At 43.6% G+C, this 23,636-nt stretch overlaps 1 protein-coding gene, 1 non-coding gene and 1 pseudogene across 2 annotated transcripts in view; 1 reads left to right on the top strand and 2 right to left on the bottom strand.

Annotated features, from left to right (window-relative positions):
* The window catches only part of PRUNE2 (prune homolog 2 with BCH domain), a 230,198-nt gene extending 210,996 nt beyond the window's left edge, over window positions 1–19,202 (bottom strand). Inside the window, exon 1 of the mRNA XM_072959626.1 lies at window positions 19,023–19,202. Within this exon, the coding sequence (XP_072815727.1) occupies window positions 19,023–19,058 (36 nt within the window). The 5' untranslated portion in view covers window positions 19,059–19,202. The remainder of the gene's footprint in view (window positions 1–19,022) is intronic.
* TRNAN-AUU (transfer RNA asparagine (anticodon AUU)) lies at window positions 4,291–4,365 on the bottom strand. Its single transcript has one exon. It is a non-coding gene; the product is annotated as a tRNA-Asn (tRNA).
* LOC102537318 (small ribosomal subunit protein eS4, X isoform-like) lies at window positions 10,312–11,006 on the top strand (annotated as a pseudogene).
* Window positions 19,203–23,636: the final 4,434 nt, after the last annotated feature.

A 23,636-nucleotide genomic window follows, 5' to 3' on the forward strand; every position in this document is an offset into this window, starting at 1 on the left:
CTGATGGAAATATTTATAGCTTTGGGTACCACACTAATTGTGCAGTGCTTGGCAGAGCTTTGAGACAACAGGATGTAAGTGACATTCTTAGCTTGGGGCTTGTTTTGAACATGAGAACCCATGTGAATTTAGGGAAAAAAATCCTCAAATAGTTACAATATGGCTCCTGAGGACACCAATCAATTTGGACCACATTTCAGTTTCCTTGTCTCTTGGAGTCTTACCTGTAATGAAAGGGATACAAGATGCTAGGAGGCAGTAGGCACCTGAAACCCCTTCTCTTGGGCACAGAAGTTACTCCAGGGAAATACAGGATCTTCTGAACTACTTATACTACAGAGGCTGTTGCAGACTGATTGCAAAAATGGTCCCTCTCTTTATCCATGTCTCTACAGTGTAACTTTGCATCTCCTCCCGTCAAGAGGTGAGTTGAGTCTATCCCTCCACCCCTTGAATGTAGACTGGCTTTGTGACTTGCTTTAGCCAATACATAAGAGAGCTCACAGTGGGTAAGAAAGTTAAAAGAGATAGCGTATGCATCACACTTAGCACAGTTCCAGGCACATAAGTCCTGGTCAAGTGGTAGCAATTATCATCAAGAGTATGTATGCTATAAACAGCACGTACCAGGAATGCCACTCTGTTCCAGGGCCATCGGTCTTCGTATGTTTCCTTCACACTTCTCCTCTCCTCTCCCCACCCGCCTCCTTCTGGCTGGGCCCAGATGCTATCAATTGATCAATGGCATAACCAGGTAAAGAACTTGCACAAAGCGCACACTGGTTACAGTTTCCAAGAAAGAATTAACTGGTCTCCCCTTGAATTCACCACAACCTCAGGTCCACCCTGGAGTTAAGGATATTTATGACACAATCTATTTGGGGCTAGTTTAACTGAAAATATCCTCCTTGGGTAATTCTGAACCCGTACTGAAGAACTAGGAAAACAGACGCCATTTATTGAGTGTCACTGGCTAAGTGCTTCCTATGCACTATCCCATTTAATCTTCTCTCTGAACCCCCTGAGATGGATTCTATACTGTCCCCATTCTACTGATGAGAAAACTGAGGCTTGGAGATATGAATAATTTGTCCAATTATGTGGAAGGTGCTGTAAGAAAATTAAACAAGAATTGATTCGTGCTCCTCAGTCTTTCAGTACTAGAGATCCTTTTAATCTTCTTGTCCCTTTATGGATTCCACATTTTGAGAGTTTTTATTTACCACATAATGGCACTATTGGTTTTGAAATATTAAAATGAATCCCTGTCTTGGGAGATCGGGAAGTACTGGAGATCCCAGTTTAGAACTGTTGAGCTAGCCTCAGCTCCCCATCTTGCAACTGAAGACACAGAAGCTCATAAAGGATCAGGGATCTACCAAGGCCGCAGTGCTCCCAGGCAGAAGGGAAAGCACAAAAATCCAGGTCTTGCTATTCCCTGACGCCGTTTCTCTTTCCACGACAAAATTCTGCCTCTGGAACATGCACTTGTCACAGGGACAATGTGGAACCAAATCACCAGTAGGAGGAGACAGGATGAAGGAAACAATTATTGAAGAGGTTTCTCACACATTTAAAACCTTCATGGCACCTGCTCTATCTGTGCCACCCTTTTGGCTAAGTGATTATTTACCCAAGAGAAGGTTTTGACACCACGAAGAGGAAAAGGGGGAAAATAAAGATCTTTTTAAAGATAGGCGATGCCCAAAGCAGATTAAAAATAACATGTAAAGATGATTCACGCATTTCTGGAGTCAAGGATTCCTACAAGGGGATATGATAAGATGCTAGGAAGGATGGTGAACTGGGCCATCATTCTTCTTAGCTTGGGGCTCACTTTACAAGATGGCATCATATCTTTCAGTTTGGTGTGGCAAAGGCTGGGACAGTGGAAGAAAGCTTCATGCAATAAATGGGACAGATGCAGGACTTCAAAGCACAAGGTAAGCATGAACGTTATGTGAGGTCTTGCCCAGGGAAATATAGGGCTGAAGATCTCCCGTCCTATGCCTAGACACCCACTGATCCTGATTCCCTGGGGTCCCCCAGGACAGCTAAAGGCAAAGAGGAGAGGGGAAGGGAAACAACCATCGATGCTCTCTGAGCATCTCTTATCACAGGACAAGCAGTAGACTAGGATTCAGAAGACACGAACAGATTGAACCTTCATAGCAGCAAGCCAGGTCAAGTACTGGCTGCATCAAAAGGCAGCAAAGGATGGTGGGCATGAATTTAGCCTTGGAAACTAGATGGCTTGGGCTTCAAACTTGGCTCTCCCCCTTCCTACCTGCGTGGGTTCAATCAAGTTAATCACCTGCCTCTACCTCAGTTTTCCCATGTACAAAATGGGTATAATTGTACCTACCAAATAGGGTTATTGTGAGGGTGAAATTATTTCATGAATATTTAAAGAATATATATAATGTTCTTAAAAGTGGTCATGGCCACATAAATATTAAATAATATTACAATTATGAGTAAACCAAGGCCCAGAGAGGTTAAGAAATGTACCCAAATTCACACAGCTAAGAAGTCACTGAACTTGATGTTCTGACTCCATGACCCTTGCTCCTTTCCTTCCAACTTGGGGTTGCTCAGGCTGAGTTGATGGGACATGAGACAAAAGCAGCCATCCAGGCCAGAAGCCACATTATGTTCCCTAGTAAACTCCCCCACAGCACTAACCTGCATATCTCTACCCCTGTCCCCCAAGACCAGTCCCCTAGGGCCGAGCCACTGACTTCTGGACAGAAGTCCTGTGCCTCTCCTCCTGCTCTTGTCTGGAGTTTCCCATTCTGGGTTCCCTACTGTGTTAAGAGAGACAGAATTCTGTATTAAGGGAAAAGGAATTGGAAAGGGCCAAGTGGTCTGTAAGAAACAGAGTGTGAACAAAGAAGAAGTGTGACCGAGCAAAAGCCATCAACAAAGGGGTATAACTAATAAAGGAACACCATCCACAACACAGCATCACATACAAACGTGCACCACTAACAGCAGCGAGTGGGAAAAGGAAACAGAAAGTAAAAGAGCATCCAGATGCCAAAGGACTGTCTGAAAGACTGTACCAAATAAGGATAAGAAAAATAAAAAATAATTTAGGTAAAGAGAGAGACCAAACAGTGGTAAGGGGAAGTGACAACAGTTTTAAGAGGAAAAAAGTTGGATTCCAACATTACATTTCCTGCAGCAAGTCCCCTGCTCAGAGAGAAGTGCAGTGAGGCAGCCCCTCCTCTGGGAAAACACTCCATTTCAGTTGGGGGCAGCCCCTTCCAGATTCTAACGCACCCTTTAAAGGGGCCATGAATGGTGCCCCCTGTCTTCCAGTGAATCAGTGCCCTGGACCCTTACTACTGAGACTGGTGGTTAGGGGGCTGGCAGCATCAGTATTACCGGACAGCTTGTTAGAAGTGCAGAATCCCAGGTCCTATCCTGAACTGCACCGAATAAGAATCTGCATTGTAACAGGCTCCCCGGATGACTCGTACGCACGTGAAAGTTTAGTCAGTGCCACCATATTGACAGCTCTTTCTGAAGTGAGGCTGTTACACCCCTGACGTGGGTCAAAGAGGAAATATGGGGGATGGGGTATAGCTCAGTGGTAGAGCATGTGCTTAGCATGAGTGAGGTCCTGGGTTCAATCCCTAGTACCACCACTGAAAAACAGAGGAAATATAAATTAAGACTCTTAGATATAGCATACTAGAAATTTAGCTCCAACATTCATTAATTGTGTTCTCTTAGTCCCTCTCCACATACTGAGCTTAATGGTACCTTTTCACATCTTCTTCATCCAGTCATCTGTCAATGCACATTTAGGTTGCTTCCATGTCCTGGCTATTGTAAACAATAGTGCCCTGTTTTTAACTCAGCTATTTTCTTTTATGGAGATGAATCCAAACCATCAAACTCCAATTGAACCCTTCAGGCTATCTTTGAAAAGTGTGGACCAGTTCCTACAGATACTACTGGAAGCAAAGGTGTGAGACTCAGAAGACACAGGTTCTACGCCCAGCGTGGCCACTTACCAGCGTGTGTCCATGGGCAAGGCTAGATTTCACCTCTCTAGACCTGTTCTTCTCATTTGTGACATAGATAAAGCAACATGTGCCCTACCCAAGGTTGATCAAATGAGATCACATGGGTGGAAGCAGTTATGAAGTGCGATCCTATGGCTTGCTGCTAAATTAAGACAATCATAATGCAATCTATATCACATCAAGTACAACAGCAACTAGCTGGGCTCCTCCACACAGCCCGATTTCTTTTTAAACTTACTTTTTTTTTTTTTAATGGAAGTACTGGGGATTGAACCCAGGACCTCATGCATAATAAGCATGTGCTCTACCCCTGAGCTATGCCCATTCCCCAAGGCTCAAATTTTTTTTTTAAATAATTGAGAGAGAAAGTGAAAAGAAAAAGAGGAAGTGGTCTCCTTAGACAGATTCTGCCTCATGGTCTCAAACAGCAGTTGTAACTGGTGTGGTGTAGATTGTATTATGATTCTCTTAATTTAGCAGCAAGGCAGCTTCAGATTATTTGATCTGATTCATGTTTTAAATCAGCATAGTACTGTACAGGCTCTCAGATTTGCCAGGTGCACAGACCTAGGTGTCAAAAGAGATCTGAAAGTTTTGCTTGGCTCTGTCACGTGTTCTATGGGACAAGTTAACTTTTCTGAAGTTCTCCGAGTCTTGAAATTTGGTGGATTTCATCCAGAAATCAATTTGGAAAGATTTATCAAGAAACATGAGACTATTTGTATCTTTTCCTCCAATAACTGCATACTTGAAAAGCTATTTTAAGGACCTTATCCTAAACAGGACAAAATGTTTTAGGTACAAAGATATTTGTTATAGTGTAATTAACAATAATAATTTAAAAAGGGACAAAGTGTTTATCCACAATGTTTATCTTTTTATAAAAATGCATGCTATTATTTAAGATGTTGATTCAGAATCCTGTGCAATATCATGGGGAAATATTTACTATATTATGTTATGTAAAATAAAAATCAGAGTACCAAAATGCGTAACTAGCCTATTTTAATCCTGTGCACAGGAAAGAAAGACTAAGAAAACTGCTTGCCAAAATATGGCCAGCAGTCATGCTTCGATGAGAGTAATTTTTAGTTCTAGCTTTTCTCCTCTTGTTTATACTCCATTCTCAGCTTTCCTCTACTTCCCAAATTTGCTTTAATGCTCATTTATTATTTCATAGATAAATGAAGCCTAAAACCGAGTATCAGGAGGTCAAAATAGACAAAGTCTAATGTCACTTGTTTCAATGTCGAAGATCTATGCTTCTATGACAGCTTCAAACGTAAAAGTCTGTGATTAAAATAGTTAACAATTTCAAAGCAAGAAATCACTAACAAAAGACTACAGCTACAGAATGCTGCATTTAGACACATGAAATCGCTATGCCTGTTTCCACAGCACCCTCAGAAGTGACCAGCCAGGGTGTGTCCGGTGTGATACAGCCATCGGGGTGGCTGCATATAAACCTTGCTGAGAGCAGAAGTCCAACAAAGAAGCCAGCAGTAAGATGCATGACTCAGTGTTTATGAGAGTGTTCAGAGCAGTCTGTGTACATGCTAGCCTATGGAACCCTATGAGTGTGGATTGGTTTCTACAGCGATGTCATGCTTGGTCAGGAGGCTATCTTGTCATGAAATAATCCCACAGAAGTGAGAAATAACATCCCCCCCTCCCAGTAAGGCTCAGAGTGACATAACACTTTGGAGAGCTAATGAATTTTTCAAAATGTTTTCAAAGCCAGTTCTGTAATGGCATTTTGATCTGCATCCACTCAGTGAGTTTATGTCTGGATTTTTTTTTTCTTCTTTAGGAGACTGGAGCCAAGGGTGACTGGAGCCAGGCCTCAGCCAAGCAGCAGTTCACAACCAGTTATAGACCAATAAGGTTGCATTACTTCATGCTGGACTTAACGTTAGGGTCTTACAAAGCAAATTCCCAACTGAGGAATAGAAGACATTCAGCTAGAGAATAAAATTCTCCCTCTTGTTTATCTTTGTCTATGACCTGTATACATTTCCTAAGACCATGCTTTCAATTTGTCTGCAATCTAAAAAGAAAAAACAAAAACAAAACAAAAGTTCTGTCAGTGATCTTGGTAAACACACAAAAGATAAAAAAAACCTGAATTGAAGTTGAGGCTTGTACTAATCCACAAGGATAGGTCAAAATTCTGCTCACCTTTCTTTGAAAGAATCCAGGCCTCCAAAAGTCAGTGGCTCTGGGAGTCTGTTTACATGGTAGCTGTCAAAAGGGGAAGAATTCTACCTGGTATTTCAGCCAGGAGATGCTTCAGGCAAACCAAACCAGGGCCAGGGGGAGATGAAAGTGTTAACGAAGCAGAGGGTGGGGGGCAGGCAGCAACCTGCCCCCTAGCCTCCCTGGAGAGGGACTCACAGGGACACCGCCTCCCTCAGGAACAGCCAGGCACGAGTCCTCGGTCCTCTCAGACATGCCGGTGGCAGGGGAGCAGCTAATCTATCCACCTGTCATGACACTTCTGTCCTCCCAGAGCCAGGTGCTGGTCTGGCTGGCAACCCTGGCCACTTGCTAGGGACAATGTGTATGAAGAACGCAAAGACAAGCAAAACGCCCCTACGTGAGGATAAGCCTCTGCCCCGGCTCTCCCCTCTTTTCCACTTTGGAGAGCAAGAGGCAAGCAGGCACATTTCTGTTTTACAACCTTCAGTTAATAGATACTTTTCCACAGCAAAAGAAATTAGACCTTATTGCATTGATGGGCCACTTTAAAAATTAGCCACTTATTCTAAAAGTCTTGTTTTTTTCAACTGAAAGAAATCATTCCTCTGAGGTTTCCATTAAAACCTTTCAAATAATTGAAAGTCCATCAGTTGGCTGCCCCTCCCTCTTAGGGATCTATGCTACAGGCCCGTGGTCATTGCCACAACTTCTTTATGGACTCCAGAACCAGAGTAAGTTTTCAATTCAGGATGGGAGTGGAGAGTGGGGCTTCTCAAATCCTGAACCTGCCACTGGCCTATTTCTGCCTCCCCACATCAGCCTCACATTTTTAGCACCATCACTCCCCGCCCTGACTCATGATCACTTGCTATAAACCATGACATTTCACATATCTGGCTTCGCTTAAGAACGAGGTCACCTACGTGAGGGAGTGTTCCAGACAGTTGAAGCTTACCCTCCATGTGACAGTTTCTGTTCTATTTGTTTCTATTTTAATGATCTGAGTTGGGTTTTGGGTTTTTTTGGTTTTTTTCTGAAATTGCTTTCATATTTCACCTTTCTCTTAAACAGGACATGGACCTTAAAATGATTTTTCTTCCTTGATTATTCAGGGTCATTACTGTGAACTTCATGCCACTGCCCATGCACATATTTAGGGCTGTTCCACCTCTGCCTTCCCTCTTTCCTTTCTCCCTCTTTCCCTTCACTCCTATGGGTGTCTCGAGCATCACTGGCACTTTTCTCTGGCACGGCTACGCTGGCAGACTCGAGAGCAAAAGTAGAGCTCTGTACAGTGGACAGCCTGAGTCCCAGCCCCAGCTCTTCTCAACAGCTCCGTCCCCTGGGCTGAGCTCACCCCACCTACATTCAGTTAGTCAGTCAATCAATCAATCAAATTCATCTTTTCTGTCTCCAGAAAGAGAGTGACAACAGTGGAGAAATATGGAAAACCAGAAGTTGTGCTCACAATCTTGATGGCAAATAAGGGACAGCATCTAACTTCTTCATTACTTTTTAATTTTTTAAAGATCTTTTTTATTGTTGTTGTTGCTGTTGTTTTGGGGGAGGAGGTACTTAGGTTTATTTATTTATTTATTTTTAACGGAGGTACAGGGGATTGAACCCAGGGCTTTGTGCATGCTAAGCATGGACCATACAGCTGAGCTATACCCTTCCCCTCCTTTTCTTAAAAAAAAACTTTTGCTGTTGTTATTGTTGTTGTTGTTTGGCTAGCTTTTTACAAAAGCTGTTCTCGTCACTAAAAATTCACTAAATATCCACAAAATTTCTGGTCACTCTAAAAGCTCGCCCCACACCCTATCTTCCAAATAGTTTGCCAGTCTTCCATTTTTTTTTTCACATGGGCACACAGTGAAACAGCTTCCCAGTTTATTCAATCAAATCATAGACAGCCCAGCACCATAGTTTTCTCATAGTAGGGTCTCAATAATATTGATCGATCACTCAGTTATCCACGGGTGTTTAATACAAAACAGTCAACACAGAGAAATGAAATTCTCTTGGGTCAAAGTGAACTCACTACCTAACCCTCTCATAAACCTGCCAAGTTGCTCCCTTTCTATTTATAGAGAATTAAATGTTCCAGGAGATCTGGTGGGAAGAGGCACTCATGGATGTCGGGGAGGGTCCTAGAATGCGAGTCAGGTGATGTGGGGGCAAAGTCTGGCCCTATCCCTTACTGGCTGTGAAACCCTGGGGAACCCGCTTCCCTCACTGAGCTCAGTTTCCTCAACTTCAAAAGGAAGTAACAGCGACCCCACAAGACCATCCTGGGTATTCAGTGGGAAAACGTATTTCTCAGAGCGAAGACAGATATTCAACAAATTTGAATTGAACTAAAAGGAGCTAAAAAGAATCCCTGTTTCTCTAAAATGTAAATAGGGCTTCCTGGCTCTCTTGTCCACTGTGGTCCTTTTCATATTTTTACTACTGTGGTTGGAGGACCTATTCTTGTCTTTGTATATACACTTGCACCAGCCCTAATACATTATTGTTCCCGCATGTCAGATGAGGAAATTGAGACCCCTAGAGTCATAAATAACTATGGTTGCTTGACTAGGGAGTCAGAATGGCAGAGGCAGGCTTTGAAATCAGGCATCTGGCTCCCAAGCCCACACTATTAGCCACCATGTCATCCTGCACGTAGGGGAAAGAAGTGAGCAGGAGGACAAAGGATCTCGAAGGTTCCTCCAAATCCAAAAATGCTCTGACATTCTTCCTAAATCTTCCTATTAGGGCCGCAGCTTCTACTATGGGCTGCCTCACAGCTGCCAGGCTGTGGGCTCGGGTGTAGGAATGTGTGGCTATTATTGCTCCCTGGGAAGTCACCAGTTATTAAGGGTGAGAACACAATACAATTTTCACTGTTTCAATGTCTACTTTCAGTGACTTGTTTTGAAGCCCCCACACGATAGTCCCAGTCACTAAAAAGCTAATTCTTTTTGTGAGTAGATGAACCCTGAACAAGATATATTCCAGATCATTGACATCACTATAAAATGTATTTATTTATTCTTGCCCATGTCCAGAAAAGGATAAACCACTCACAAAAAAAAGATGCATGTACATTAAAAAAAAAGGACATTAAAACAAGCACAACAAGATAGAAACTAAGCAACAAAAATAAGAAAAACTTATTTCAGAAATACTAGGCTAAGGGAAATTAAGTACCAACATAGCTTTGAGTTTCCTGGCAACCAAAGCAAGGAATAGCCAATGCATGAAGCCAAAGATAGGCAACATCATTTCAAAGAGACTCTTTCTTTACAGGCTAATAAGAGTATTTGGGAAAGTCTGGCCACAACTCTGAGAGTTAGATGAAGTGAGGACCATGATCATGCTCCACCATGAACAGCTGGGCTGGTTGGACAAAGGGTCTGACTCAGGACCATGTGTGGGTTTATCCCATGCAGTGAGGTCAGTGCCAGGGCTGGACAAGAATACTAGTGAGGCCAGTCTGGAAAGACTTCAGCTTCCCTGGTAAGGGCTGAAAATCTTCCCTGCCAGTCTCTTCCATGATATCTGTACTGGTCTGGAAACAGCAGGACAAGCTGGGTGAGCTTAGTGTGGCAGCTAGGATTGGAGGAGTCCAATTTTTCACCTTTGAACCACATAGCAGGAGAGCTAAAGCTCTAATAGTCTAGTCTGTTTGCCCAGTGTGGTTTTGCAGCACACCCCATTCCCCTCCCCTGCCTCTCTCCAATCCATACATGCTTTAATGCCATCAATATTTACACAGTCTGAGCAATCACGCACAGAAGCTAGCCTCATTATTTTGCAGTAACATTTTGTAAGAAGGGTGTACCACAAGCAAAACGCTGAATGGCACTCCTTGACTTTAAGGGTTCCCACTTCCTTCTAGTAAGCCAACCAGAATTCTTGCCCACTGCCACCAGCCCTCCTTCAGATTCACATCTCTAGGAGTCTGCACCTGTTCAGCCCACTTATTCATTTATATTGAGCCACTACAGTGCCTCATGGTTTGTGCAAGCCTCTCATCTTATGGCTTCATTCATTCTAAAAACACTTCGTTCTTTTTGTGCTTAGCACAGTCATGGTGCATGGTCTCCAAAAGCACCTGCAGTGTGTAGCAGCTCCAAAGCACTGGATGTGGATGCTGAGTAAACTGACCAGTGTGTTTTCTCCTTGTCCATCAGCTGGTCCCCACAAACTGAGAGAATATCTCCCCCTCATCTCTTTGTAAGGAACAGACCTAAGTATTCCCTGACAGGAAATGATGTAAAGAGGATACGCATGCAGCAGTTCATTAAGACTGAGGGCAAGGTCCAAACTGATATAGCCCACCCTGTGGGTTTTAAGGATGTCACCAGCATTGACAAGATCAGGGAGAATTTCTGCCTGATCTGTGACTCAAAGTGTTGCTTTGTTGTTCATCATATTACACCTGAGGAGCCAAGTACTAGTTGTGCAAAGTAAGAATGATCTTTGTGGGCGCAAAAGGAATCCCTCATCTGGTGATCCAGAATGCTCATACCATCCACCATCCTGATCCCCTTCAAAGAGGATTGACTTGGAGACTGGCAAATGATTGATTTCAACCAGTTGACACTGATAACAAGTTAGAGGTGCTAACGTGGGAAGAATTGGTGTGATCACCAACAGAAAGAGACATCCTGGTTCTTGTAATGTAGTTCATGTGAAAGATGCCAACAGCAACATCTTTGCCTCCCTGCTCTCCAACATTTTTGTTATTGTAAAGGCAACAAACCATGTATTTCTCTTCTTTGAAAAAAAGATACCTGTCTGTGTGGAGAAAGGGGAACCCTCCTACACTGCTGGTAGGAATGCAGTTTGGTGCAGCCACTATGGAAAACAGTGTGGAGATTCCTCAAAAGACTAGGAATAGACTTACCATATGACCCAGGAATCCCACTCCTGGGCTTGTATCCAGAAGGAATCCTACTTCAGGATGACACCAGCACCCCAATGTTCATAGCAGCACTATTTACAATAGCCAAAACATGGACACAGCCTAAATGTCCATCAACAGGTGACTGGATAAAGAAGAAGTGGTATATTTATACAATGGAATACTACTCAGCCATAAAAACCGACAACATAACGCCATTTGCAGCAACATGGATGCTCCTAGAGAATGTTGTTCTAAGTGAAGTAAGCCAGAAAGAGAAAGAAAAATACCATATGAGATCGCTCATATGTGGAATCTAAAGACTCATGGACAGAGAATACAGACTTGTGGTTACCAGGGGGGTAGAGGGTGGGAAGGGATAGACTGGGATTTCAAAATTGTAGAATAGATAAACAAGATTACACTGTATAGCACAGGGAAATATACACAAAATGTTATGATAAATCACAGAGAAAAAAATGTGACAATGAGTGTGTATATGTCCATGAATGACTGAAAAATTGTGCTGAACACTGGAATTTGACACAACATTGTAAAATGATTATAAATCAATAAAAAATGTTAAAAAAAAATACCTGTCTGACCATTGCTGAAGAGAGAGACAAAAGACTGGCAGCCAAACAGAGCAGTGAGTGAAGTGACCGCTAGATGACATGATTGGAAGGGTCTTTGTACTTAATTAAAGATAATGTTACAATGAGGTACCACTTCACACCAGTCAGAATGGCCACTCATTAAAAAGTCCACAAATGATAAATGCTGGAGAGAGTGTGAAGAAAAGGGAACCTTCCTATACTGTTGGTGGGAACGTAGTTTGGTGAAGTCATTATGGAAAACAGTATGGAGATTCCTTAAAAAAACAAAAATAGACTTACCATATGATCCAGCAATTCCACTCCTGGGAATATATCTGGAGGGAATGCTAATTCAAAAAGATACATGCACCCCAATGTTCACAGCAGTACTATCTTCAATAGCTAAGACATAGAAACAATCTAAATGTCCATTGACAGATGACTGGATAAAGAAGTTGTGATTTATTTATACAATGGAATACTACTCAGCTATAAAAAAGAATAAAATAATGCCATTTGCTGCAACATGGATGTTGCCATTCTAAGTGAATAAGCCAGAAAGAGAAAAAAAATCATATGATATCACTTATATGTGGAATCTAAAAAAAAAGACACAAATGAACTTATTTACAAAACAGAAATAGACTCACAGACATAGAAAACAAACTTAGGGTTACCAGGGGGAGGAGGATGGGAAGGGATAAATCGGGAGTTTGGGATTTGCAGATACTAATTGCTATATGTAAAATGGATACACAACCAGTTTCTTCTGTATAGCACATGGAACTATATTCAGTATCTTGTAGTAACCCACTATGAAAAAGAATATATGTATGTATATGTATGACTGAAACATTATGCTGTACACCAGAAATTGACACAACATTGTAAACTGACTATACTTCAATTTAAAAAAGATAATGTGGCATGATTAATTGCCAAAAAAAAAACCTCACAAACAAAAACTGCTTACTGGGCTTCAGGCGCTGCACCAGTTTCTAGAGATACCCTGGTGAGCAAACCCATACAGAGACCCTGGTTCCTACTCTTGTTAATCGAACAAACATGCCCAATAGAGACAGAATGATAAGTGGAAATAAGGGATCTAAAAACATTACCAATAAACCTGACTTAGATTCATGAAATGAAGGAGGTTGGGTGGGAAGGGGTCATTCAGCAAAATTTCCCTTCTTCTCCACCTGATCTGAAGAAGAGGCAGGAGTCATTCAAGCCAAGCTGGGAGATGGGAGGCAGGAGAAGCCTGCCGAAGCTGGACAGCAGAATCCCAGGGTCAGGTGAAGAGTGTCATCCGCTCTCCTCAGATAGTGAAAAGTGATGCTAAAGATTAAAGGGAGTGATGAGAGAGTTCTGAAAGATGCTTTCACAATGATCTCCCTGGGGACAGTGGGAGAGTGGTTTGCAGGAGACACACTGGTCAGCTGGCCATTGCAGTCAGCTGGATGACTTAGTGATGTCTGGGATATGGTGGCTGGGGAAGGGACAGAAGTAAAGGAAGTTCCCAGTTGTAGAAACTGGATGAATAATAATGCCATTCACTGAGATAAGGAACTGCAGGAAAGGACCACCTTGAGGACAAATGGAGAGAAGCAGCCATGGTTCCAGGTTCTATGCTGAGGGCCATAGATACATTATTTTGGCTTTACGACAAACCTGCAAAGTCAGTATCATTATCCCATTTTTCGGACAAAAACCCAAGGCTGTATTATCAGCTTAGTTTTTCTAACTCAACCTTTGTGGGTCTGATTTTTCAGGGCAATCTAGTATCCAGTTAGCCTCCCAAGAGGTCTTAAGAAGAAAGATTACTTTTCCCCGGAAACCAAAGCCCAAAGCCACAGAGCTCAGGTAGAAATGGATGTGGAACATTGCCAGAGAGTTTGAGTAGGCTACGCTGGGACCCGCAGCAGGACAGCCATGTATGATTGTGCAGGTTGCACCCTGTACAAACCCAGCGAGGGCCAGTCATATCAAAGTCCACGTAAATGCTGCCTCCTGATTATACCAGCTCTGCCCCCATCCCAATTTCTTTTTAAGAAGACTCCAAACTCCATGACTCTATCATAAACCCCAGGGCTCAAAACGAATCAGCAACTAAGGCAGCACCATTCACTTAACCTGTCTGGGCCGGGATGTTCTTTCCTCCTTTTCAGCCTTCCTTCAGACTCAGCTATTCATCCCTCACTCTTCCCTCTGCTCACCTAGTACCCCAGGGAGGAGTGGATGTACGGGAAGAGTGACGCCTCCATCACCAGACCACTATGGCTTACGAGAGCTCTGAAGACTGGTACATCAAACCCAAAGCATTGTTAATATCTGCCCAAACAGATGCTACAGAGAAGCAAACAAGTTATACAAAAGCGGTCACCTTTTTACCTAGTTGACATAAAATATTCCCTAAATTTCTGATTAAAAAGTGTCCTTGCTCACCTGATTACATCCTCCCAGACGCAAGGTGCCGTCTGAATGGCAGTGACCAATTCTTTACATTTGAGGAAGACGAATCCACCCTGGGATTTATGCTGAAAAAGCCTGGTTCTTCCCCACAGGCCCCGGGGCTGGGACAAACCACAGCCCTCGGTCTGAAAGCTTGGGCAGGGAGAGATGGAGCTTACTCCAGGACTAAAACAACCAAGGGCTCTTTTCTCATCAGCCCCCAAGGGGGTGGAACCACAATCACAGAAGTGCTTTGGATTCCTGAGTTTCTTGCTCGGGAATGCTCTGGCAAGTCTCAAGAGCACCAGCCCTCATTCATGATGGGGAGGGAGGCAATCCTGTGGTCTGTGATCTGAACAAGCTCAGCTTTCACAGTGAAACTGCTCCACCAGCATCGCCATCATTACCAGTCCTTACCACTGTGGCCCTTCAAGAAGATTCATTTTGAAGATGCTTTTTTATTGATACACATGACCTTGTGCCTACAAAGGAAATCGGGAAGAATATATTTCTCCAATTTCCAAATCAAGATAATTACTCTGCAGACATGCTGTAGTGTTTTTCTTTCATTCTTTCTTCCTTATTTTAAACCCATCTCCTCTATCAACTCTAATGTGGTTGTTCCTTTAGGGTTCTGAACAGGCTTTCTTGTCCCTATGCCACATACCACAGAGTATAAGTTGACATTTAGGGTCACCCAGAATTTTTTTTTTACAGAAGTGCACACATTGACCAATTCCCACTGCAGAAATGAGCCCTTCGTCTGCAGCTGTCACTGCTCAAGAGGCAGACGCATTCCCCGGACTCTAGAGGTCATAGTGACCCTCTCCCCATCCTCCCCTTGAAAACGGCATTCCTGGGATACTGCAGTGCCCTATACCCTTCTGCTGGCAGCGAACCTCCTGCCACACACACACCCAATGCTGGCTCATGACCCACGTCAGAGCACGTGGGTGCAATGACACCCACCCCTGAGCAGCTGCTTGAATTACAACAGATCTTGGGGTCTGGCAGTGAGAGAGGCTCGGCAGCCAGTCTACCAAGCATGGGGACTCTGGCTTCCTGCCCGCCAGAGTCCCAGCGGTCTGGTTTCTCATTTACTTCATCTTTTTCTCCAAAGTTCATGGGAACTTGGACCATTTACTGCCATCATGAGGCGATCTTAGCCTCAATCCTTTTTTGAGCTGAACACTATGAAATTTGAAGGACATTTCTTAAATCACAGCCTAGGGCTGGAAGCCCTCATTCCCTCCCCATCTTCAACTTCCCTTAAAATGGAGAGAGTATAGCTAAGAATGACTAAGACATCATCATAGAAATGGCATAATTAAAAATGGAAAGCATGGCTAAAATGTAAGGATGGACCTGGAACTAAAAGATTTGATGCCTGTGCCTATTCCAGCTCAGAAAGTGCAGGTGGGAAAAAATCCAGGTGGGCACTGGCAGGAGAAAAAGGAAATGTGTTTTCACTCTCATTTCTAGCTCTAGCAGTGAGCAGTCAGATCAGAAACATGGCTGGGTTCTCGCATGGGTTAGTGGGGAGACCCGGGTAACAAGCATCACCCTCTGGTTACCAGCTCTGCTGCCTTGGGCGGGGGTCTTGTTCTCATAGTGCTTACTCTATTGTCTTGATTGTCTGAACAATAATTGGGTCAGTTCCCTATTAGTCAGGAAGGCACCATTTCTGGAGACTGTGCTTGGAAGGAGTGATTACTTCCTTTGTTTTCCTCCACCTCCAGCTAAGGTGTTTTACAGAGATGCTCTAGGCAACCAGCCTGCCCTAACCAGGCAGGAGACAGGCCCCCTTGAGAAGCATTTGAGCTCCAGGAGGGGTCAATCCCTCTGAGGCCACACTTGAGGGTTACTTTTGCCATTTCTTTTTCTTTTTTTTGATAGATCCTGCCTCAGCTTTATTTGTACAAACAGCACAGGTGGACATGAGCCCCATGCAGACAGCAGCCCAGGGGTCACATCAGTCCTTCTATCCTCACATCAGTAGATGAAACCCTCTACTCTGGAGGCTCTGTGGGGACCTGGGCGCCTTTGGGAGCCTGAGCCTGAGCCTGAGCCGGTGCTGCAGCTGTAGCTGCAGCCTTGGTCTGAGCCTTGTCCTTACTTTTGCCATTTCTGATAAATATCACGTATTATTGGAAATAAAGGGTGGGTATTGGAAGAGGGAGATTTAAGGAAAAGAGGGATGGGATTATGTAAGTGAATCTGCCTCAGTTTAAGGACTAGCAGAACTGGGGTGAAAAACAGAATTAAGAGACTCTCCCAATTTTAATAGAAATAAGCTCCAAACTACCTGATTAAAAATGAAAAACATCCCTTCTTCTTCAAGGATTTCTGCTCAACCCAAGGGTCCTAGCCTGGAAAGCAGAGCTGCTTCTCGCAATGACAGATGAAAAATAAATGTTCCCAGTTGGAAGAAAGCGCATACAAACAATTTCTCCAAAGTTTTGATTATTGGAGATTTCATCTATGTCTAATAGCAATTCTATTTCACAATTGCAGATTCCCTTGGTCTACTGAAATTAGCTAGCTCCAGTGATGATGATGTTATGTTAAGACTTTGGAAGGGACATTGGTTGTTTCAAACCATTAAAAGAGATATCTCATAGCTACAAGATATCAAAGCAAGAAGTCAAGTAGGTAGGAAAAAACCTACACATTAGTCTTTTTTTAGGTATCATATAGATAAATCTATATCAACTTCTCATGGAAAATGTCTTCAACATAACACCTAAATTCTAATTCTGGTCTAATAAAACTTAAGTGAAAATTAGCATGATAATTTTTTCTCCCTAAAATGTTTTCGAGAAAATTAACCTAATTTTTAAAAATCCTACCATTTTATTATGAACGTACATCTCACAAATGAAAGCCATAATTACTAACTTAATTTTTCTTCATTGTTCCTCTAAAACAGAAGGTTTATCTACTACTGTAGTTGAAAGCTGCATATTATGTAAAATTTTTATTTACCTAGAAAATGTAATTTGTCAGGGGAAATGTGACCAAAACACCTTGGCTGAATATGAAAGGCTAATTGTGATCTCTAACAAGAAATCTATTGCAAGAAAAAACAAAATTACCAGTAACTGTTCTTCTGGCTAAAGTAGGAAACTAGGAACCGTATTTCAAACAACCATTTCTTTTTCTTGTCATTTTTCTAAATGATATAGAGCAATTGCTCATCTAATGAAGGGACTCGTAAATAAACTCACATATTACTTTCAGCCAATTATCCGCAAATAGGGATTTTTTTTCATCCAAGCAATTGCTCTTCAGAAATGAGACAAACCTCTTGCTCACATCAGATCCCACGATCTAAATGTTTATTTTTAAAATAAATGTTGTGGGAGTGGAGCACAGGTGCAGTCTAAAACTGCACTATCGTAGACCATCATTTACTTTCATCCACAAAAAATAAATAAGTCGTCAAACTTGACCTTCTTTGACCATTTCTCACTCACTGTTAGATAAACAATAAAAAGCATACTAACACTATCAGAAATGCGAGTGATTTCTGCAGTCAGTTTTTTCCTTTGTGTTCTCAAGTGAACCTATAAGGGTCCAGCAATAAGCACAGAAATGATCACAAACCTTGATTCTGAAGTCCCCACAGTCTATCAATTCTCTAGAGGCTTAAGGTAGAAAACACAGTACTTATAACAGTATTAATCAACTTTAATGGTCTTTTTAAAGATACTTACAGTTAAATCTTTGTAAGAATCACACTTCCATCTTCACTCTCTTTGTTGTGCAAGGGTAAATGAGTTACAGTAATGACCCTGCAAATATCTTGCCTTGTGATTAAGACGTCACCTTAATGCAGACTTTATATTTTGGCTTCTTTGAAGGTTTAAAGGTTAAAGGAAACATAAATTATGCATTTCCTCCTACGCCAGGCCTGTAAAAGGTGCTTTCACTGCTCATTAAAGATTTTGCTTCCAAATGGGCAAAAGCTTTCTTTTAAAGTGCGAAAACAGAAACATTTCCATTACGTTCATTACTGCTATGCTGGAGAGTCAAAACAATTTGGAATTAGGAAACTGTTAGAATCTGTTGTTCCAGAATGTGTAGCAACTATCAATATACACAGTAAAATTACCCTTCACTCTTTAGACAGCGGTACAGTTAAACAGAGCGGGTCAAAATGCTGGTCTCCTCCCAGGAGAACGGTAGTCTGGCAAAGCCCACATCATCAGCAACAGTTGGGGTTTCCCCCTTCTACCTCTGCCCCTAGTTACAGATCTGAACAGGGACCAGAGAAGCACTATTCACACTAGAATACCCGCCTCCCCACACTGGAGCAAGCTCCGTGTGAGGGATGCTTGGATAAACTGAGCACTCGCACACGTTCCTCTTAGTTGGCACCCTCACTTCCTCCCTTACGTTTTGCCACCCCTCAGGCTAAAGTACAGTTTCCTTTCCTTTTACACTTAGGCGTACTGCATCTGCAGAAGGCTGGACTCCTTTGCTCAAGGAACACCGCACCCATTTATTCTCTAGCCTTCAGAAGCAAATTGCAGATTTGGCTGCGTCTGCCTCTTTCCAACCTCAAGCCAAAAGGACCAAAGCTGGACACACAACACCCAACTTCAGCCAGGTTACGACCTTCCCCAGCCCGACGCTTTGGCTGTAGGGGAGGATTATGGAGACAGAAGGCCTGCTGTAAGCACCAGAGTTCCAGAGATTCTTTTCAGGGCACAGCCCGCACACCCTGACAACAAAGTGGCAAAGTTGTTTCTTCCTCCTCTGCGGCAGTGTCCTTTCCTTTCCATCAGCACCCGCGCGCGCGCACACACACACACACACGCACACAGCCTCGTTCCCTCAACTTACCAGTTTAGACTTGGCGCGTTGCAAAAATTCTTCCATGTCGTTGAGAGAGGTTTGAACCAGAACTACCCGAAGGACATGGAGCACTATCTTCTCCGGGGCTAGAGGAGCCGGGTCCCCAGAAAGTGGCCGGCCCCGACGCAGCGACCAGCTGCTCCCTCCTACCGCTCCGAGGCGGCTGAGGTTGTGGCTGCGCCCTCGGCTGTCGCCTCCCAGGGCTCCCAGCCCCACCCCGCGCCCCGCCGCCGGCTCCGGGCTCCCGACTCTGCCCTAATAAGGAAAGTGGGTGTGACGCCCGGGAGCCCCAGGACGCGCCCCGCGCGCTGGCTGGCACGCGCCTGCGGGGCCGGGGGTGTTGGCGGATGGCGAGGGGCTCCTCCGCCAATCGCAGGGCCCCGCTGCGGCCTCCTGACGTGGCGCGCCGAAAGATGCTGCAACCATGGACAGCGCCCAGAAGTGCGAGTCAAGTGCAAGGGGCTGCTGCAGAGGGAGGCTCTGCCGCAGGCAGCGCCACTGTCCACCAGGGGAGAGGGGAAAGAGGCCCCTTGAGAGCGCCCCCTCCTTGGCCAGCGCCTCCCTGGCTGGCTGGCAGGTTACAGAGAGCTCCAGCGGTCACTTAATGAGCTGGCTCTGCTAGCCTGGCCAGGGGATGCACTCAGCTAGATTGGGGGGTGGAGGAGGTTACTGCTGAGCTAAAAGCAGGACGACCTTGATGGAAAATAATCGGAAGAGCAGGCTGAGAGGTTGTGCTAGGCTGCATCTTTCCTCCATACCCTCAACACATACCTGCCCTGCAAGGGACCTCTGCAGTTCGCCCCAAGTGGGTGACCTTATGTTGGCCCTGAGGCTATACACACATCCTCTGCAGTCCCCATCCACCTGGACATGTATGCTCAGGAACAGCGAGGGCGATGGAACCTTCCTACTGCGTAAGGGTCTGTGTTCTTACAAGATCCTCGGGTCATTTCTATGTACATTAAAGTTTAAGAAGTAATGCAATAAGTACTTGAATTTATAGCTATGAACCTTATTTTAAGCCACGGAGTTTTGTTGTATGTACTCTTTAGCCTTATCAAGGCTCCTGATACCACTGCAGGCTCTCTCCCACATTTGAGTCTTGGCACATCTGCCTGCAACACACCTCCTGCCCTCTCACCAGCCCCACTGCTGGCTAACTCATGCTTCTGCTATCAGCTTAGAGAAGTGATCTCAAACCCAAGTGCATATTAAAATCACATTACAATCACCCAGGGCTTCAAAAATACTGCTTCCCAGGCTCTATTCCAGACCAGCTGAATCAGTAGCTCTAAGGGTGGGGCCCCAGCATCGGCATGGTGTAAAAGTGCTTCTAAAGTACTGTGATTCTAGTGTGCAGACCAGGTATGATCCTCCGGTTCTCAAGCCTTAGCATGTATCTGGACCACTCAGAGAGCTACTGAAATAAAGATTTTTGTGCCTCCCCAAAGAATCTCAGGCTTAACAGATCGGGCTTAATGGGTCTGATCTGTTTATTCTTAACAGTCTCCCAGGGTTTGCTGATCTGCTTAAAAGTTACCTTCCTCCAGGAAGCCTCCCCTGACCCCACTCCTCCCTTAGTAACCAATATTTTCTACTTTAGTATAAATTGCCTGAGTGTTTATGTCCTCTATCAGGCTGTGAGTTCCATGAGAACAAGGACTTTGATGATCTCATTCTTCAATGTATCCCTAACACAGTTCAGGTCATATATAAGTCTTTAAATATAAAATATAAATATAAGATATAAATATACTTTGATGAACAAATGTACATATGGAAAGCTTTTTGCTCACTCTCTCTGTGTATGTGATTATCCAATTGATTTTTATTCAGAGACCTAATAAAAAGGAATCAGTGGAAGGGGGGAGGGTGTGGCTCAAGTGGTAGAGCACATGCTTAGCATGCACAGGGTCCTGGGTTCAATTCCCAGTACCTCCTCTAAAAATAAGTAAATAAGCAAACCAAATTACCTCCCCCCAAAAGAAATCAGTGGAGTCTACAGGTCTGACTAAGAGAGAGGGACAGGGATATTAAGCTCCGATTTACATTCAGGTGTTGAACGGAAGCTGCAGATTCTATCTGGTGTCTTTGCTGACTTAAGTAATTTAAAACCATCCAGGTAAAACAAGTATCTTGTCAGTCTTTAAAACTGTGAAGTTGATCACAATTCAAGTAACATTACTGAGAAAAATTCCCAAGAATTTATTGCCTCTGACTCCATTGGGGAATTTAGTGACAAATCACTAAATTCCTCTGAATTTTTATTTTAAACTTTCTGGGTGGGCATTACACAGCCTTGATTCCTCTTAAATTTTTCCTCTGATGGACTCAAATTCCAACATCTATCTCCCTGTGTTTTTCTCCACTAACACTGTCCCAGCAAAAGTTTATAAAAATGTACCTCTTCCAGGAAGCCTTCTTGTACTAGTTTCCTGAGGCTGCTTAACACATTACCACAAATTCAGGGGCTTTAAAGTAACATGAACTTATTATCTTACAGTTCTATAGGTCAGAAGTTCAACACAGGTCTCATCAGGCTTAAGTCAAGGCGTCAACAGGGCTGCATTCCTTTCTGGAGGCTCTAGGGGAATATCCCCTTTTTTTCTTCCCCATTCTCCAGCTTCTAGAAGCAGCCCACATTCATTGACTCATGGTTGCCTTCCTCTATCTTCAAAACCAATGATGTTGCATCCCTCTGGCTATTCTTCCCTCGCCACATCTCCCTCTGACTCTCTTCTTCTGCTTTTCCCTTCCACTTTTTAAGAACCCTTATAATTACATCGGACCTACTTGGATAATCCAGGATAATCTCCCCACGTTAAGGTCAGTTGATTAGCAATTTTAATTCCCCTTTGCCATGTAACAACATATTCACAGGTTCTGAGGACCAGGATGTGGACATCTTTGAGAAGCCATGATTCTACACACCATACAACCCATTCCCCAAATTATTTGGTGATTATCAGCTTCTGATCCTCAGTTTCTTATCACTCCATAGCAGCCAGAGATCTAGGGTCTTTAACTCTAAAGTAGAAATCATCAACCCTTGGATGCCCAATGGAACCCTCTGAGGGGCTTTGAAAAATGCTGATGCTCCAGCCCATCTCCAGAAGTTCTGAATTGAGTGGTCTTGAAAGGGACCTGGGCATCAATATTTTTTTTAAAAGTTCATCAGGTAATTCTCTGTATAGTCAGAGCTGGGAACCACTGCTGATGTTAGATAAATTTGCATTCCCTTAGACACCTAAGTACAAAATCTGGAGTCCACTTTGAGTTATAACTTTCTCTTACCCCTTGTGACCAAACAGTTCCCAAGTTCAGTGTCTTCAACCTCTGAAAATTCCTCACCTAACTTCCTCCCTTTCTATTCCAAGTGCTATTTCTGTAATTCAAGTATCAGATCGAAGTCTAAAGCCCATTCCCTTCTCTCTAGGGTCCTTTGCAGTTGTCTGTAGAACAATCCCATTTCCTCTACTCTATTCTTTTTCACTCTAAGGTTTCTTGACTTCTAGACTCCTCTCATTTGAGACCCATATCCGAGCACTCTTCATTTTGAAATGAAATTATTTGAGTAGATGAGTAGAATGGCTGTTATGGGCATATTTTTCATATGTTGAAGCTTTAACCCCCCAGTGCAATGGTATTAAGAGGTGGGGCCTTTGGGAGGCAAATAGGTATAGCTGAGATCATGAGAGAAGAGCCTCCTTCATGGGATTAGTGTCCTTATAAGAGGAGGAAGAGACCAGAGTGCTCTCTCTCGCTCTCACTCTCTTTTCCACTCTCTCTCTCTGCCATGTGAGGATACAGCAAGAAGTGATTACCTGCAAGCCAAGAAGAGGGCTCTCATCAGAAAACAAATGAAATCACACCTTGATATTGGACTTCCCAGCCTTCAGAACCGTGAAAAATAACCATCTGCTGTTCAAACTGCCGAATTTACGGCATTTTGTTATAGTAGCACAAGCAGACTAATACAGTGGTAGTGTGGGGAATAGGAAGACTTTAAGGATCACCAAACCCCATCCCCTTATTTTACTGGGCAGGAAGCTAAGGCCCAGAGTAATTCAATATCCCGCTTGGGCTAACAGAGCTGCTTAGAAACAGAGCCAGGACTGGAACTCAGCTCTCTGTCACTCATTCTTTCAACACTTACAGATCACTGACCATGCTCAGGTAGACATTATGCCTAACCCAAGATGTATAAGGCAAGATCCCTGCCCTCAAGGGGCTGGCTCATGGTCTAGTTGCTATAGGATAAAGAGATGAACACAGTGATCAAGAAACACGTCTGGTATTGTACTAACTGAAATGTAATAAGGTGCAGTGACTACAGTCTGTACCTCATCCTTGCCATGGCAGATTAAACATGGCTGCAAATTCTCCGACACTCCTCCCAATCAGAGGCTGGGCCTCTGCTCCTTCTCCTTCAGTCTAGGTGAGCTCATGACTCTGAGTCATAAAATACAGCAGAAGTGACACCACGACAGTTTCTAGGACCCAGCCTTAAAAGACTGACAGCTTCTTTTTCTTGTCTTTTGGAATACACACTCTTGGAACCTAGCTGTCATTTTATGAGGAAGCTCAAGCAGCCACATGGCG

The sequence above is a fragment of the Vicugna pacos genome, chromosome 4 (assembly GCF_048564905.1).
Source record: "Vicugna pacos chromosome 4, VicPac4, whole genome shotgun sequence".
Taxonomy (NCBI): domain Eukaryota; kingdom Metazoa; phylum Chordata; class Mammalia; order Artiodactyla; family Camelidae; genus Vicugna; species Vicugna pacos.